At 40.0% G+C, this 18442-nt stretch overlaps 2 protein-coding genes across 6 annotated transcripts in view; both read right to left on the bottom strand.

The window, feature by feature from the left end:
* Positions 1 to 450: 450 nt before the first annotated feature.
* Positions 451 to 13248, bottom strand: CRLS1 (cardiolipin synthase 1). Of its 3 annotated transcripts, none has more exons than XR_012158334.2 (8): positions 12589 to 13248; positions 10732 to 10869; positions 8445 to 8574; positions 7413 to 7498; positions 5484 to 5552; positions 5020 to 5111; positions 4707 to 4837; positions 2349 to 2436 (listed from the first exon to the last, which is right to left on the bottom strand). XR_012158334.2 is itself a non-coding variant. In XM_073339686.2 (7 exons), exons 1-7 carry the CDS (start codon positions 13036 to 13038, stop codon positions 2349 to 2351), a joined length of 1053 nt encoding a protein of 350 aa, XP_073195787.2. In that variant the 5' UTR covers positions 13039 to 13244; the 3' UTR covers positions 451 to 2348. The 3 variants fall into 3 exon arrangements, 1 of the variants encoding a protein (XP_073195787.2); XR_012158335.2 differs by having other exon boundaries at positions 4707 to 4864; XM_073339686.2 differs by lacking the exon at positions 4707 to 4837 and having other exon boundaries at positions 451 to 2436; positions 12589 to 13244.
* A 1248-nt stretch (positions 13249 to 14496) lies between these two features.
* MCM8 (minichromosome maintenance 8 homologous recombination repair factor) overlaps positions 14497 to 18442 on the bottom strand; it is a 35226-nt gene continuing 31280 nt past the window's right edge. For all 3 annotated transcript variants that reach the window (XM_073339677.2, XM_073339675.2, XM_073339676.2), the window contains exons 18-20: positions 18347 to 18423; positions 17582 to 17771; positions 14497 to 15854 (exon numbers count right to left, since the gene is read on the bottom strand). In XM_073339677.2, coding sequence (XP_073195778.1) covers positions 15762 to 15854; positions 17582 to 17771; positions 18347 to 18423 — 360 coding nt within the window. In that variant the 3' untranslated portion in view covers positions 14497 to 15761. The remainder of the gene's footprint in view (positions 15855 to 17581; positions 17772 to 18346; positions 18424 to 18442) is intronic.

Consider the following 18442-nt stretch of genomic DNA (forward strand, 5'->3'; position numbering starts at 1 on the left):
TAAATAACTACTTGTCTGCAGGGAGAGTTTAAACTATTTCCCCCTGTCAATCCAATCTCTCATGAAAAGAGTGAACTTAAAACAAACCCAGGCAGCATTAAACTGTTTTTCACCACCGTGCAACATGGAAATGTAGCCTATAACTGTGCCACTGTAGGGGGTCACTATTTGTTCAGACTCTTCACTTGCAGAATGTACCAATAAGGACAGATTTCACCCTGACAAATACAGCCATTTGAACTCAGTTGCTTTTCAGATGTATGGCCCAAGCTCATTATTTTTGCACAACAATGAGCTGGGATGCAGAGTCGATGATTGTTCTCATGGGTAAGATGGAGTATCATTTCTGTACCTTACCTATGTTTTATTAGAAGCAGTTAATATCCAGAATAAACCAATGAGGACAGAAGGAGCAACTAATGCATATGCTAAAAACAGCCAACAGCTCTGCACTGTTTAACTACTTCATTTAATATAAATACCTTGGACACACAACTCCAAGTAACTGTACAATAAGCTAAGTACAAAGACAAGTCATGAAACGGTGTAGCCATTTTATTCATAAATGTGCTGAGGCACCTGCATGCTGACATGATCCTTCAATAGCCTCAACACTTTGCCATTCCCTACCAGAACAACATATTCAGGTGTACCTCACTATATTTGAGATGGTGGTAATGAACAAAAAAAAAGGAATAACCTGAATGGACTTTGTCATCTCTCCATTTTAAAATTGTGTTCCTGAAGAAATACCATACTCCCAATTAACTAAACATGTATATTAAGAAAAAACATTTTATATGATTTGCTTTACATTTATCCTTCCATTGCATATAAGACAGATCTGGACTGCTGTATATGGTGAAAGCTAAGAGACAGGTACTGAATAAAAATTAAACATTGTCTGTGTACCATTTCTATACAAGTTAAAAGATAAAAAATTTAAATGTTTTATATACACACCTACAACTACACCCCCCCAAAATCATTATCTAATAAATTCACTTTTGGTGATAGAGCACCATAGTCCAACTATTTTTCAGTTACTTTACCTCCTGACACCTCAATTCTTTGCTACTACATGCAAAACACACCATATCTGGCGCCAAAGTATTTAATAAGTAGATTTCGTTACTGTTAATATGAAATCTCTTGTCTTATACTTTTTGTGGCTATCAGAGTATAAGCAAGGAACAGGCATTTAATTCTGTAACTTTAAATAGTTTTGCCCTATTCTTTGATCACAGGTGGTAAATTGAGATCATAGCAATCCCTGATGAACAACGCAGTCAAAGATATAGGAGAATCATGCACAAAATATGCAGCTTTAACAGTTTCTAATTAATCCAGTGATTTGGAAAAGCATTTAAAATGCCTTGATTTTTCTCAGTTCTATTTACGCTGACATTTCTGCTCCAAGATGATCTCAAAGTGACCAAGCAGGTTTTAAAATAGCACAGCATAGCTCACACAGGAAGTTCAGTGCCTTGGTTTCTCAACCACTACCAAGTAGCAGTACTAGAAACACGCTTCTATTTAAGAACTCGATTTATCTACATCTGTGACACTACACCATGAGCCCTAATGTCACTAGAACCTTCTCTCTGGGGACAGATAGTGATCTTGGTATTTTTACTGAAGAGAATAACTCTGAAATACTGTATGGACTGTATTATTCATATCACAATGAAAATTTAAAAACTTGAGGGAAAAGAGGCTCACTTTGCTGTAGCTCACGAAAGCTTATGCTCAAATAAACTGGTTAGCCTTTAAGGTGCCACAAGTCCTCCTGTTCTTTTTACATTTCTGAAGGTATCATTCCCTAGTGATTTAATGCTTTCCTTTGCAGCAAACTATAATATTTAGTAAATCCTAATAAGTGATTCTGTCTCGTGACAGTATACCACAGTTTGTCTTTATAACTCCATGTGTACTAGATCTGAGAAGAAAAGGGAGCTTCGTCAGCACATTATTAGAATCTAATATACGATCCAATTCTGCATGAAGCATGCAAACTTTAGCTTCTGAAAAGCAATATAAAAAGAGATACAAGATTCAAAATGCAGGACAGCTACTGGTGACTTAAAAGTGCCTTTAAGAACATTGTGATTTTTTTTAACAATTATATTTTTATTTATAACTTTCAAAAATACATTGAAAATTCAATACATTTACAGTACATGATCAGACTTCACTTTTACTTCATATCAGTCCAATTGTGATGACATGGTTTGAATTGAAAAAACTGTCCTAAGGAAAAACAGTGAGTTCTTATTCATAGGCCAGTTATATTGTCCTTTACAGTATAGAAAACAGTGATGTGATGAGATGGTCCTTTCTATAACACTTCATTTGTTGTTTATTACCTGGACTGTTTTCCGACCATAATGATAATAACTGTATGCAGACGTTGCTGTTGTGAAAGCTGTAATGCACCTTTGGGGGGAAAATGGTTAATATAAATTAGTTTCTTTGTGCCTAAATATTTGAATAATGCCCCAAGCTGTATTTTAAATGGTTTCTCTATTCTTTGCTACAATCTGAGTGTGTATATTATGGGACTTCCTATGCTAGTCACAGAGACTGAGGTCAAAGGCTGAAGAAAGTGTGATTAAGAAAATTCTCACCCTCCCCTTCTCATTTTAATGACTAACTTTGATTGTAAACAACAAATATCATATTCAAAACTGAACCTCACTGCAAAGCAAAGCGTATTCACATAAGCAAGCTTCCTTGTTCAATAGTCTGCTTCACCACAGAATTCATCATGTACTGGGCTGAATTCTTAATCCAGTTATACTTGTGACAGAAAAGTGGGGGACGAATCTGGCTCAGTGTATCTGCAGTATGCACAGTGTTCACCAACTTGAGAACTGGCTGACACTACTTCCAAGAGGTTTTTGTTTGCTTGTTTTTAAATATATGCATGATGACTACTAACAAACCCCCGCCCCCCCAAGAAAACAAACTAAAATCAAGATAATAATTCTTGCTTGCTACATCTTAAAATACACATAACGCTACAATTTCAATCAATTGCACTCTGATGATGGCTACACAAGCAACAGTCAAATCTCTATTCTGAAAACTAGTATAATCTAATTTGTTTCTATAGTTCGCTTAGAGGCCATGTGAATGGCCTCTTGTGAGACCTTTTAAAAAAAATCCCGTTAAGTGATATCTACTAGTTCTCCTTTATTCACTGTTCTGTTAACTTTTAAAGAATCCTAATATGTGAGAGCAAAAATGCCTTTTACAGAAGCTATCCCAGTTTGTTTCCATATAATATCAGCTTTTAATAAGTATAAGTATTTACCTGGTTATTGAAATAAAGGTCTCTAATTCCTCAGAACCTTTTTAAAAATAGGTATACTGGATCTATCAGTTCTTTAGTATAGTTCCTAACTAATAGCAGATTGTGTATTTCTATTAACTGCTCAGCCACTTCATTCTTATAGTAAGTTCCTTTAGAATTCATGGAAAAATACCATCTAGTCTGATCACCTGTCGCAATTTAAATTATAAATTTTTTCTAAACATCCTAAATGGACAGTCTCTCACCTTTATACCTGAAAATAGCTGTGACAGACTTGGCAATTTCCTGCAATATCTTTGGGAGATCTTGCTATATTAAGTTTATGTATCGTGGGGCAGGGACTGTATGCAATTTCACAGAGAAGGGAAACCACAGCTCCTCCAGGAACAAAGAACAGTAGGGATGATTAGGCAAATTCACTAAGGTTGTAATACCTCCGGAGAAGTACCACACCACCTAGAAAGGCTCATATACACTAGTTCAAAATGGATTCACCAGAGACCAACTGACAAAGAAAGGACTTTGGGATGACCAGCCTGAGTTTAAACTGACTTAGGGCCTTTTTTCTGATGCAGCAAACTGTCCAAGGGGAGTCCCAATTCTTCCTGGGAAAGCTTGAAAGGCTTTTGGCCTACCGAGGCCCTATAAGATTGATAAGTAACTTTTTATGAGCTTTTAGCATGTGCATAAGGACTATAATTGTTTTTTATGGTTTCTCTGTAATGTTTTCTCTGTAATGCTTTCACCTTAAGAATAAATGTGCTTGCTGCTAAAGAGCTGTGTGGTAACTTGTAACTGCTGGCAATTATACTGTTCGTAAACCTTCGGAGAGAAAACAAAGACACTGGTGTGTTTAGGCAATCTGGCTTGCTGGTAATATCAGAGTACAGAGTACAGGGAACTTTGCAGCCTGGAAAAAAAAAAAAAAAGGATCTCTGCCAAAAAGAGGTGATGGCTGAGGAGCTAAGCACCTAGAGGGGGTTCCCTTGAGGATCTATGCAGGGAAAATACAGGTGCAGTTCCCCTGAACTGTAACAACAGCTTATCAAGGAAAGACTGATGGAAATAAACCATTGTGTTCTTTTTCTCATAGATTGCACCTATACTCCCTGGTAACCTAGCAGACATGACTGACTCCCTCAAGCATCTTATTTCAGAGATACTTAAAGAACTTCTCTTTTAAAAAGTTATCTGCTCTTCAAATTGGTTAATTTCTACTTTGTTTTACCTGCCATAGTTTGTCCATTTCTACTGGCATCACTTGTGCTGCAATTTTAGCAATGAAACCCTTTTAACTGGAATAAATGCCATAACTTTCCATTTAACAGTATCAGATTTTTCCTGACCTTTCCACACTTATGTATGTATTTTAATTTAGGGATGTGCATACCTTCTGTGATGCCTTCATGCTGATTTGGAAGACTTTAGTTTCTTAACTTTCATCCTTGGGTTTTGACTGGCTTCCTCATGTGTTTAGCTATTTCTCTCATAACAAATTAAGCACTGATATATTGCTTGGTTCTGTTTCAGCCAAAAAGAAAACGTCATCTGGAAGAGTTCAACCATACAAGTCTGTAACCTAATTTAGGCTTACTGAGGCACACCCTTCTGTTCCATGAATTTTACTTTTTAATTCAATCGGAATTGCTAGTTTCTTTATAAGTACATTACAGATATCACAAAAAATAAAAAATGTAACTTACCATAAAATCTGTAGATATATGCTATCTACGTAATCGAAAACAGGAGCCGCTAAAGAAGCTGCCACCAAGATTAGCTGAACTGCTGTGTTCATCTGGTAAAAATTAAATATAAGTTATCGCTGTACTGAAATAGAACTTTACCATATTAATGTCCTTCACATTACTTAAGAGGTTATTAATAACCTTAGCCAATATATGGAAAACCAGGCAAAATACAAGCTTTGAGATATAGTTGCTGCACGTTTAGTTTGTTAATTGGACAACTTATGCGCTTATAATTAAACATGTGCTTTGCTGGATCACACCCAGAGGACTCAGGACTTTGTGGAATAAAGCCCTATATAAGAATTTGTCAGTATTAAGTGCTGCCGAAGAAAGCAGTCCGAAAATTAATAGTGCTTCAGAATGGTGAAGGCTCCTGGATGCTGAAGAAACAGGTATTTATAATAAATGATCACCTTTACCTTGCTGATGAAAGTTGGTTTTAACTGGGCAGTAGCATAACAGGGGTTGAAATATCTACTAAGCGTTCTCTGTGAAAGGAAGATAAAGGTTGTTTATGTTTAATGTGTGTGTTTGAAACAAATCTCCACAAAGAACACACTACAGAAAATCACTCAACACTGGAGAAACAGTTACACTAATCTACTCTTTGATAAAATTGACATTTAAAAAAATTATGTAAAACATTAAACTGAAATATAACAGTACAAGTGAGACACTAAAAGTGTTACTTAATAATTAGTGAAGTGATGGAACCTTGCTTTTATGCCCTGATAATTGATGGATTTCATTTTGTAAAATACTAGTTTATGATCTCCTAAATTTCATAGTCTCATATGTAATGTTGTTCGCAAAAAGAAAAGGAGGACTTGTGGCACTTTAGAGACTAACCAATTTATTTGAGCATAAGCTTTCGTGAGCTACAGCTCACGTCATCGGATGCATTCAGTGGAAAATACAGTGGGGAGATTTATATACACAGAGAACATGAAACAATGGGTGTACCCATACACACTGTAAGGAGAGTGATCACTTAAGATGAGCTATTACCAGCAGGACAGCGGAGGGAGGGGGGAGAAGAAAACCTTTTGTAGTGATAATCAAGGTGGGCCATTTCCAGCAGTTGACAAGAACGTCTGAGGAACAGTGCGGGGGGAAGGGGGAATAAACATGTGGAAATAGTTTTACTTTTTGTAATGACCCATCCACTCCCAGTCTCTATTCAAGTCTAAGTTAATTGTATCCAGTTTGCAAATTAATTCCAATTCAGCAGTCTCTCGTTGGAGTCTGTAAGCCAGTCCTTGCTTACAGACAGCCCCCCAACCTGAAGCAAATACTCACCAGCAACCAGATACCACACAACAGAACCACTAACCCAGGAACCTATCCTTGCAACAAAGCCCCTTGCCAACTGTGTCCACATATCTATTCAGGGGACACCATCATAGGGCCTAATCACATCAGCCACACAATCAGAGGCTCGTTCACCTGCACATCTACCAATGTGATATATGCCATCATGTGACAACAATGCCCCTCTGCCATGTACACTGGCCAAACTGAACAGTCTCTACGTAAAAGAATAAATGGACACAAATCATATGTCAAGAATTATAACATTCATAAACCAGTCAGAGAACACTTCAATCTCTCTGGTCACTCGATTACAGACCTAAAAGTCGCAATTCATCAACAAAAAAACTTCAACAACAGACTCCACCGAGAGAATTGCTGAATTGGAATTAATTTGCAAACTGGATACAATTAACTTAGGCTTGAATAGAGACTGGGAGTGGATGGGTCATTACACAAAGTAAAACTATTTTCCGATGTTTATCCCCCCACCCCCCTTCCTCAGAAGTTCTTGTCAACTGCTGGAAATGGTCCACCTTGATTATCACTACAAAAAAGTCCCCCTCCTCCCCTGCTCTCCTGCTGGTAATAGCTCACCTTACCTGATCACTCTCATTACCATATGTACGGGTACACCCATTGTTTCATGTTCTCTGTGTATATAAATCTCCCCACTGTATTTTCCACTGAATGCATCCGATGAAGTCAGCTGTAGCTCACAAAAGCTTATGCTCAAATAAATTGGTTAGTCTCTAAGGTGCCACAAGTACTCCTTTTCTTTTTGTGAATACAGACTAACACGGCTGCTACTCTGAAACATGTAATGTCGTTGTTCTCTTCCCAGGTAAATCTTCACTATTTCCCCCTAAGTTTTGGATCAACATCAAACTGCATAACAAAGCTTTGGAAAATATGTTTGTTAAGTAATTGCCGCTTCCTACCCCTGCTAATACACATCCTAACAGAAAACCTACTCAAAGTCCAAAACTATTTGATTTCATGTCCATCCACAATTTGTTTTACAGCCACACACTTACCGGTGGGGACAGTGTTTTGTATCGCACATAAAAAACAGCAGCAATTAGCACTATGTCCCTCAAAATGATCAAAGTAGTCAGTGGAACTGAAAAACAAATCAACAAAATATAGTTATAGAAGAAATAGTCAGGATTTGAAAAATTTGATTTAAACAGGTTTTTAGCGGCAGATAGACAAAGTCCACCATGATACACCACCACTACATGTTCACACGTGCAATCCCCATTAACACAAAGAAAATACAAACCATTTGTCTTTTCCATCTAAATAAAAAGCAACGCAAATTTAAGGAGGGAGGGTAGGGGGCAAAAATCTATGATTTAGCATTCAGTGGCAACATCTAATGGTATCAGAAGAGCATTACATTATCCTGCAGCGCTTCCTACAACCAGCACCTTTCCTGCACAGTCAGACCCATGCAGATGGCAGAGGTGAACTGGTTCCCCTGTTGTCCGTTGAGAGAAACACATCCACCTTCCAGAAACATCATCTATTTTCAATAACTGCCAGTAAGCATGAACTCCAGAGCAGCCAAGACAAATCTGAATTAATTGGCAAGGGTGGCCCCAATCATCCCATTTCAGATTGGAAAACTGGAGTCTAGCATAGAGATTGATAAAGTGAGAAATGTCAGTCTCAGAACAGTGGTTTGATGTAGTTGTGTATGACGTATGTTTTCTTTTAAAATGTGAGTTCTATGAGTGGAAAGTGCAATAAAAGTATTCTTTGTTAAAAACAGAGCAAACTACTGCTGAAGCTGAACCTAGTGACAAAAGTTGTTCAAGTGCTCAACAGCACAACAGAATTAAAAGTAAGTCAGAATTTTATGATTTTATATTTGAATAAAGTTCTTTAAACTTTCTTTTAAACAGACAACAGTAAAACCCAATTGACAAAACTGTTGTAAGCTAAAACTAGTTTTCCTCATTGACAACGTAAGAAGTGTCTTCTTTCATTAAGTTCACTTCTCCATACTATTTAGTACTAACTTATGAAAAAAATATAAATACATGAATTTAACATGATCTTACCTGGAATAAGACTTGCACAAGTGAGGCTGACATACAGGACACTGATAAGAATTTTATCAGCTAGCGGGTCAAGGGCACTTCCCAAAGCAGATTTCTGACTGGCCCAGTTTCGTGCAATAAACCCATCCAACTATAAATATAAGTTTAATATGTGAACGTTTGATAGCTAGAAAAAAAAATCAGCATCTACTACTGTTACCAGGATATGTGATAAGCAGTATGAATATAATGTAGGTAATTAAAAAGATATACAGTATTATCAGAAGGGCTGTAAAGCGATTACAAAAATTTACTCGCGATTATTCATGCTGTTAAACAATAGAATACCAGTTATTTAAGTATTTTTGGATGCTTTTCTACATTTTCAAATATATTGATTTCAGTTACAACACAGAATACAAAGTATACAGTGCTCACTTTATTTTTAATTACAAATATTCGCCCTGTAAAAAGCAAGAAATACTATTTTTCAATTCACCTAATACAAGTATTGTAATGCAATCTCTTTATCATGAAAGTTGAACTTACAAATGTAAAATTATGTAAGAAAAAAACCCTGCATTCAAAAATAAAAATGTAAAACTGTACAGCCTACAAGTCCACTCAGTCCTACTTCTTGTTTAGCCAGTCGCTCAGACAAACAAGTTTATTTACATTTGCAGGAGATACTGCTGCCCACTTCTTGTTTACAATGTTACCTGAAAGCAAGAAAAGGCATTCGCATGGCACTATTGTAGCCGGCATTGCAAGATACTTATATACCAAATGCGCTAAAGATTCCTATGTCCCTTCATGCTTCAACCACCATGCCAGAGGATGTGTCCATGCTGATGATGGGTTCTGCTCGATAATGATCCAAAGCGGTGCAGACTGATGCATGTTCATTTTCATCATCTGAGTCAGATGCCACCAGCAAAAGACTGATTTTCTCTTTTGGTGGTTTGGGTTCCGTAGTTTCCGCATCAGATTGTTGCTCTTTTAAGACTTCTGAAACCATGCTCACCTCATGCCTCTCAGATTTTGGAAGGCACTTCAGATTCTTGGGTCAAGTGCTGCAGCTATCTTTAGAAAACTCACATTAGTACCTTATTTGCCTTTTGTCAAATTTGCAGTAAAAGTGTTCTTAAAATGAACAACATGTGCAGGGTCATCATCCCAGATTGCTATAACATGAAATATATGGCAGAATGAAGATAAAACAGAGCAGGAGACACACATTTCTCCCCCAAGGAGTTCAGTTACAAATTTAATTAATGCTTTTTTTTAAAATGAGCATCATCAGCATGGAAGCGTGTCCTCTGGAATGGTGGCTGAAATCAATACATTTGAAAATGTAGAAAAGCATTCAAAAGTATTTAATAAATTTCAGTTGGTATTCTATTGTTTAACAGTGCGATTAAAACTGTGATTGTGGTTAATTTTTTAATTGTGATTAATTTTTTGAGTTAACCACATGAGTTAACTGTGATTAATCGACAGCCCTAATTATCAGTCAACTTTGTTAGAACCGTGGTTCCCAAACTTGTTCCGCCGCTTCTGCAGGGAAAGCCCCTGGCAGGCTGGGCCGGTTTGTTTACCTGTTGCATCCGCAGGTTCGGCCGATCGCGGCTCCCAGTGGCCGCGGTTCACTGCTCCAGGCCAGCAGCTCCCATTGGCCTGGAGTAGCGAACCACGGCCACTGGGAGCCGCGATCGGCCGAACCTGCGGACGCGGCAGGTAAACAAACCGGCCCGGCCTGCCAGGGGCTTTCCCTGCACAAGCGGCGGAACAAGTTTGGGAACCACTGTGTTAGAAGATACAAATAACGTATTGAACACTTTCCATCTGACTACTCAGATTCTAGTCTAGAAGCTTGCGAGCACATCCTAATTCCAGGAAATTCATGGAGCACCTGATTGTCAGAAACATTGCTAATCTGCATACATGATTACCTCTTCTGGATGCAGAAATTCTTAATCTGCATTTGCAAGCAGACAGTTGCTTGCAATAAATACAGTTTATACACAACTCACTGGGGGATTCTCAGTTACCTGTTTAGGGAATCTTTAAGGCTGTTTTGCACCAACAGAGCAGCACAAAGCAGCCTTAATGAGTGGTAGAATCTGGGCCTGTCTTGTCATCATGGCTTTCTCAGGCATTTCTACAAAATAATTAGCATACTAGCTGATCTCATTTTACTGACTTAAATTTTAAGAGAATTAGTAAACTGTTTATACATTATGCAGTAAGTGTGATTTTAAATTAAAAAACAACAAAATACATTTCAAAACTGTGTTATGCAACATACCAAGTCTGTTATCCCAGCCAAAGCAAAAACACCCAATGCAATGTTGAAATTTTCTTCAACAATCAAATAACCCAAAACTGGAGCCAAACCAATTCTTGCCAGAGAAAGTATATTTGGGATTGTCCATGGGTTTTCATACTGGAAAATAAGAAAATTAAAAAAAAAAAAAAAAAGAAATCAGTCAAGCCTGCATGTGATTTGAATATTCACAGTAAATTCACATTTGACTGAAACCTGGATTGCCAGAATGCCTTGAAATTCTGGGAAATAAACCTCTTGACCAGACCTGAACCTATAACCAAGACAAGAAGGGGAGCCTGAACAGCTCCAATACCACGTGCCATTTTATTCTGATACTTGACCACCAATGAACAACCAATTTTTTTTTTTAAATAAAAGAACAATTTGTATTCAAACATGCAAAATGCATCTTGGTAAGTTTGCTAGAAAACAAAACTTTCAAAATTTATAATGCTCTTTATTAGAATTTTTTATTTCATAAAACTGAGCTATCATTAGCTCCAAATGTTGTGACAATTTAGTTTTAAACGATAACTCGCCCTCACATATAAATCAATATGAATGAATTAGTAGAATTATACAAGCTTTGTATCTTTAAAAGTAGACTGAGTTGGTTTCATGTTAGCACCTCCAGCTTCAACCTTAGTATGAAAAACTAAGCGCAGGTGAGCAGCGAACAGCTGCCCAAGGAATGGGGAACGTTTGGGACAGGACTGAAATATATGCAAACAAATAAACACTGTAATGGATGCATCTGCAAAGGAACTGATTAAGCTGTAAATACAGACTATGAAAGAGGGGAACCAAAACTGTTTATTCCATAAATATAAAACACAGGACACACAATTATCATGAATATAGAACAGACCTGGCATAAAAGATAGGAGGAACCTACTGTGTTGGGGGTGCCTGGTAAGATAATAAATCAAGTGCACCAAACCTGGAAAATTTAACATGCATGAAGTCAAGTAAGGAAAAGAACGGCATAGGAGACTTGAGATAAAAAGCTAACGAGTATGGCTTACTGGAAAGGGAGATGGGAATGTCTTACATTTCCAGAGAATACGTTAGCCAATGTAACTGAGTACTCAGTGAACCTGTCTAGATGGGCTTTGGCAGAACTGCAGATTAGGTACCTCATGCAAACTGATCCTTTTGTATGAATCTCATTTTGCTAAACTCTAAACCTCGGGCTGCTCGGGAATCCCCCACCGCTGGGGCCCGCAAGCTGTGACTTCACTAGGGAAAGGGGTGTGCTCTCAAGTTAACTGTGATGTGATGTGAAATCCTAGTCAAGACAAGGCAGTTTGTCCTTTTCATGTGACTTCGCAGGCAGAGATGGGGGAAGCATCAGGTTGTTTCCCCACTCAAGCTGCTCTCTTGCGCGACGACTCACGCCTCGCCTAGGACTGTATCTGGAGCGAAGAGCAGAGGGCGGACGCGATCCAGAGGCCAGGCTGGCGCGTGCCCTGGCCTGCCTAGCCCCGGGCGCCGGAGACACCCGCTAGCAGGCCCCGGACGAGTGACCCCGGTGCGCGGTTGGCCGCGGCCGCGCTCACGCAGCGCCCGGCCACGCGGACCCGTCCGCACAAGAGGGACTCGGGGCCTCCTCGCAGCCCAGGCTGCGGCGGCTGAGGAGCCAGGCGGGCGCCGCAGGGGGGATCCAGCGGGGGCAGCTCGGTGACGAGGCGGACACGGTGGGAGGCTCCTTCCCCGGGCAGGGGGCTGTGGCTGGCGGGGCGGCCGCGGGAGAGGGCAGCGGGCCGGGCGGAGGCGACTGCGTGGCGCGGGGTGGGAGCAGAGGGGGCCGGCGGGGCCTTCTTCGCAAGCACGTACCAGCTCCGAGTAGCCGCTGGCGGCTCCTCGGCCCCTCCGCGCCGCGTCCCGCGGCGGGCCCGCCTCACCGTCGCTGCGCCGCCGCGGCTGGGGGCTCTCCCCGCCGGCGGGGACCGGGCCCCGGCCGCCGGGGCGCGGGGAGCCGCTCGCGAGCCGCTCCGGGGAGAGCGGGGCCGGGGAGGGCGCGCGCAGCAGCAGCAGCAGCCGCCGCGACTCCCGCCACGCGCCGGGGGAGGAGGAGGGGGAGGAGGGCGAGGGCGGCGGCGCCCGCGGCGCGAGGCCGCTCAGCGGGGGGGCCCCCAGCGCGAGGCAGAAGCCGCGGCGGTTGTTTACGCCTCCGGTCGCCCGGGACCGGCTCGCGAGCGGCCTCGCGCCGCTGCCCCGCAGGGGCCGGCTCGCGCCTTTCAGGAGCCCCCAGGAGCATCTGCCCAGCCAAGCGGTGGCCAACATGGCGGCGTCCACCCCCTCCCCCCGTAAGGGCGCTGGGCGCACTTCAGCCCTGCCAGACGAAGGGGAGGGGGCAGCCACCCCTCAGCCTCCGTTCACCGGACAGATGTGTGCCTGAAGGCGTTGGGGGTGGGTTTGCGACTTTTGCGACCGCTGCCATGGTGCTTTACGGCAACCATCTCTCCGCTCCTTCGCCCGCCCCGCCCCGGCCTTTACAGGCGTGCGCACGCGCCTGGGGTCCCTGCGGCTCCTCCCCCGCAGGAGCGAGCCGGGGGCACGGCGGGATCGGGGCGCTGCGGGGCCCTGCCGCCCTTCCTCAGCCCCCGGGGGCGCGGCCCGGCCCGGCCCGGCCCGGCCCCGGCTGTTCCGTGGCTGCGTCCTACCGGCTGTATTTGAAACTCACTGCCCCTTAAAGAGTGAATGTACCTATCAGGGCCCTGCCGTTACTTCTTAAGACAAAAACATGCAAACAGAGGAGGTGTCTCGCTCTTCAAGGCGGTATATGGGGTCCGGTACATGCAAGGGCTTTGATAGTGAAGCAGGGGGGAGTAACTTACGATGTTTAAAAAACAAACAAACAAACCTTTAAGTGCCACACTAGCCTTTTCATGGGGAAAAGCCTGAGGTTGGGAGGCCCAAGAAAAATTACAAGAATGCAATCCAAACCTAAGTGATGTCAATTATACTGGCTGGTGACGGCCAGGGGCTTTAGATCAAACTAATGAACTCATGGTTACTGGTTTTGTCCCTTCGTTAACTATTCCACATTTGATAAAATCCGTTTCTGAATTACAGTAGGGACAATTCGCTCATAGGGTAGGCTACAGAAGAGTTACAGTACATTGAGGTTAGCTGCTACAGCAAGAAGTAGCATCTCTAAAAATAAAAAACAAAACAAAAATCACACTATGGAAAACTGGAAAAGAGAATTTTGCAGTTTTTTGAGCTGATTCATTATACAGACCCAGAAAATATTTAAGGTATTTGGTAACTGAAGATTAAATATGGCTTCAGTCAAATCTTGAACTAGATAGTCAATGCAGTAGTCATGCTGCACAAGGATTCTTTAGTACTAGGGAACTGCCATACACAATAAATAGAAAATCAGAACAATCAGGATTTCTAGTTTTAGATTCAAGCAAATAAAATGTCATAAAAACACGTTGGTATTTTGTTTTTTAAATGAAGAGCTTTAACTTAAAATTACCCCTCATTTGTCTTTTTGATGTTAGGTCATGATCCTAAGAAGGGTTCTTAATGGACAGTCCTTACACCTACAAATAATTCCATTGATTTCCCATGGTAGTAAAGGAACTGCTCAGCTGGGTCCCTTTGCAGGATTGGGGCTTTAAGCTGTTTGCTGGTGAGGGGATCCTAAATCTTTCTTTCAAACTGGGATTTCATCTCAAGGCACAAAACTTCAGAGGCACAAGACTTTTCTTTAAACATAAGTTGAGGAAAGTTTATTGAATTTGTTTAAAAACCAATGCTTCCTCTTAAATAAGTAATAATCTGCCTCAAAACAAAGATGGAAAAGATCAGAAACAAAGTCTTAAAACAGAAAGCCTTCATATTCACATCTTTCTGATAAAATCTTAATCATCTTCGTAGTGACCTCAATATGTAACATTTCAGACATGTTCCCCATCTTGCATTTGTATTATGGGAAGAGGAATTACTTTAGGAAAAAACTGGATTAGCAGGCATCAAAGCAGCAGATCTTATATATACACATATATTACCTCCCTTTTGTGGGATGTCCTTGTTTAAGTCAGTTTAACAAACATCAGGAATACTACAAATTAATGCACAAAATGTATATTATATTTATGACAAAATTGCTTTAAATTTCTATGCTATTAAGTATTTAATGTCACTTGTTGACTGAATCCCAAATTTGTCTTTAATATAGATTTTAATGTATATTAAATGCATTCTATTTCACTTCTATATTTAATATGCACAATTAGAGTTTGATTTTTTCATACTGACATTTTAAATAAAATCTCAAGTACTGTATATAGCTCTTTAAAATAGTAAGCTGCAAAAGTGAAACTTTAAATAAACAAATTAATTTCTTTCAGTTAACTACCACGTTCCTTAAAACTATACACTGCATGGAGCCTCAGCATGAAAACTACCAATTTCTTGAAAACATTTCAAAATAGTGCTAAAGCTATTTAATTGATTTCATTATACTACTAAAATCTGGGTTACTCTCAAATCTTTTCAATATTACCATTTCTGATTGAGAAAATACTTTCTGTAACATTTCTATTCATTTTTAAGTAACACCAGGCATCTTAAGTTATTTGAACTGAAAGTAAAATCTATGATTGTCTTTTGATAGGATGAATGTAAATACCCATTCTCCTCTTGCTATTATCTTTGATGATGGAGAGCCTCATCTCAAATAACTCTTACTTGAACTACAGTACTTCCAAATGGCAGCATGAAATATCATCTTCTCTGAGAACACTTCTGGAAGTAAATATGGTAGTGTCCCTCATTCCTGAAAGTATTGCTTTTAAAAGGGCAGTTCTTCTGGGAGTGTCATGTCTCCGCTAATAGAAGCTTCGGACATCTGTAACATTTATTTAGGAATATCCATAGTAGACTGCAGGTTATATGGTAATGGACTCCTGGTGCAACATGTCCACCAGTTATTCCATTTCAAATATGATTACTGTGCCTCAAGAACATTTGCTTTCATTGTGGTGGTTCCTTCACATAGTTTGAAGCTGATAAACTCTTGGACCTTTTTTCAAAAGATAACCCTGGTCATTTAAAGAGCCAACAAAGCTTTCAAAATCAGATACCTGGAAGAAAAATAAAGAGTGAAATACATTTATTAAGTGTGAAAAATAATATTTATTATGTCTGATGTAAAGCAAGGTATGTTGCAATTCTTTTAAACATTTTAAAATTAATTATAGAAAGGAAATTAGTGTGAAGGGTTTAACTTCCGCCACAAACCTTTGGATCACTTGAAGGCTAAGTAAAAGTTGACTTATCTTTCCTTGCTTTCTTTCACCTCACTAAAAAAAAATGTACAGTTTACAAACATCAACATCGAAAATGCTCCTGGTTTTGCCATATGGAAAATTAGTGAAATATACCTAAATCAAAGTTTCATGACATTTCATCTGCTGAGGGAGTTTTCTGGAAGAAAAAGTGTTTCAAAAGGGGAGGAAGTGTGGGGTTGGGGGGGGGGGGGGACACAAAAAATCACCACAACAAAAAATATGAAAATCTTTTGCCAAACAAACACAAAAGCTCTTGGGAGAAATCCCAGCCCCTCTGAAATCAGTGACAAAACTCCCATTGACTTCAAGTGGGGTCAGGATTTCACCATAGGTCTTTATGCTATGAAAAGAGGTAGAATTTAGGGTGTGGCAAAACATTTTACACATACAGTGAAAACAGTAAATTGTAATTTTTCTTTAGTTTCACAAAAAGATAAAGAGAGGAGGGGTGACATGTTTGTGAGTTTTGAAAAGGATTCTGAGCCTTTCACCCCTAGGATACTGGTTTAGAGTGGAAATAGTCACCAAATGACAGATTGGTGACCCATGTAAAAGGAATTGGTAATCACAATTGGACAGGTTATCCACAACATTTAACCTGATAAGCAGCCTCAAGAGAGAGGGCTTGGAGATTGAAGCTACTATCTCATCCCTAGAGGAGGGCTGACGTAGGCGAAGAACAATATCACTGCCCACATTATAATCGTTCTATAGATAGAGAAATTCAGTTTCCAGCACTTTTCACAAGCACCGAAATCTTTTTTGAAAAGATTTAAAAGGTCACTTTTCACTGGATGTTCCAGGTATTCCACCATGAAGTGAAATGCAGAATTAGCTGGCAGTTATTTTCACTTGAGAAAATCAAATGTGTATAAGGTGAGTTGAAGATCACAAGATATGTTGTACTTGCTGCCTTATGTGTTTTTGATATGCTTCTCATCTGATTAGCAGTACTTTCATATTAGGAAAGTTTGGAACAAGAATGAAAACATACAGACATCAGAAGGAAGACCAGAACAGAAACACAAGAACAACATTTTCAATATGGCAGGCACAACTTTGGAGCATAAATTGGAGTGTGAGCATAAGGATTATTAATAAAGAATTATTTGCATTATTATAGTGCCCAGGGGTCCCAGATATGGACCCCATTGTGCTAGGATCTATACAAACACAGATCAAAAAATAGTTCTGGAGCCAGCAGAAGCAAAACATTCTGGGACCAACTTGTCCTTGGCAAGAAAACGTCAGAGACAAACCTTAATAATAGCAGCAAAGTTAGTGCTTGTTGATGCAAGAGGTGTAGTTAGCAAGGCTAGTGACATTAGAAACTTTACAATGGAAATGTCTCCACGACAGAGCTCAGAACATCAGCAATATGTTTTGCTCATCCCTGTTTAATGGAGAGATATGGCACTTGTCTGCTGTTTCTGATTTTAATTTCTTCATTTAATTTTTCAGCTGATAATTTTAATGATTCCTAAACTGTTTTTCAAAAGAATCTAGATTTCCCCACTTACTTTTATTTGTAGCTCCTTTGCAATCTGCCGAAGCTGTTGAAATGCAAAGAGATTGTTGTAGGTTCTTTCTGCAATATCGTTGAGGGCAGAAACAAATCTCTTTGCTTGTGACCTATTGCTCATCCCAGAACCATGCTGTGAACGCTCAAAGTCCAGTTTCCCAAACTCATCAGAGTAAGTTCCTAGCATGCTAAAAAAACACAACCAAATGAGAATCAACAGGAGGTAAAGGCAGAAATGAATGGATTGGTTTGGCAGGGTCTTGCTATTGGTCTGAAATATAAAAATGTAAGAATGAGTCATTGAAGTCTCAGGCCTCCAAAGGGGCTCACAAATTGTGCAACTCCTCCCACTAAGAATAAAGCTAGCAGTTTAGAGGCCTTCACTGGGGGGTCTGTTGGTTCACAGCAAGCATTCAGCCTCTGAGAAAGTGGAAAGACGCTTAGAGGTGCATCTTTTCTAAAAGGCAAAAAGGACTGAATCTTCCGTACACTAGTGTGATTGTATTCTTTCAGTGGTCTATAATTATAGTGGTCATGATCCAACACGATAAAATTAACATAAAAACAGGGTTGTACATTACTACATCGCCACCCTATTCAGCCAGACCCAAAGATGGACAGTTTGGCTATAGAGTTTGTATATAAATGTCAGTGGTCTGAACCATACCATCTAAGCATTCTCTTGGTTGCATGAAAAGAAGAAAAATCATATTTTTTTTAAATGAATACCAATATTTGTTCTGATTTTAACACTGTACATCACCTGTATTTCATTATTTCAATTACATCCTTAGCATCTTCTTTGGTTGATTTTTCCCTTAATTCCAGCCTTGATCGTGCCTTAAACAAAAAACATATT

Source organism: Lepidochelys kempii, chromosome 3 (genome assembly GCF_965140285.1).
Source record: "Lepidochelys kempii isolate rLepKem1 chromosome 3, rLepKem1.hap1, whole genome shotgun sequence".
Classification (NCBI taxonomy): domain Eukaryota; kingdom Metazoa; phylum Chordata; order Testudines; family Cheloniidae; genus Lepidochelys; species Lepidochelys kempii.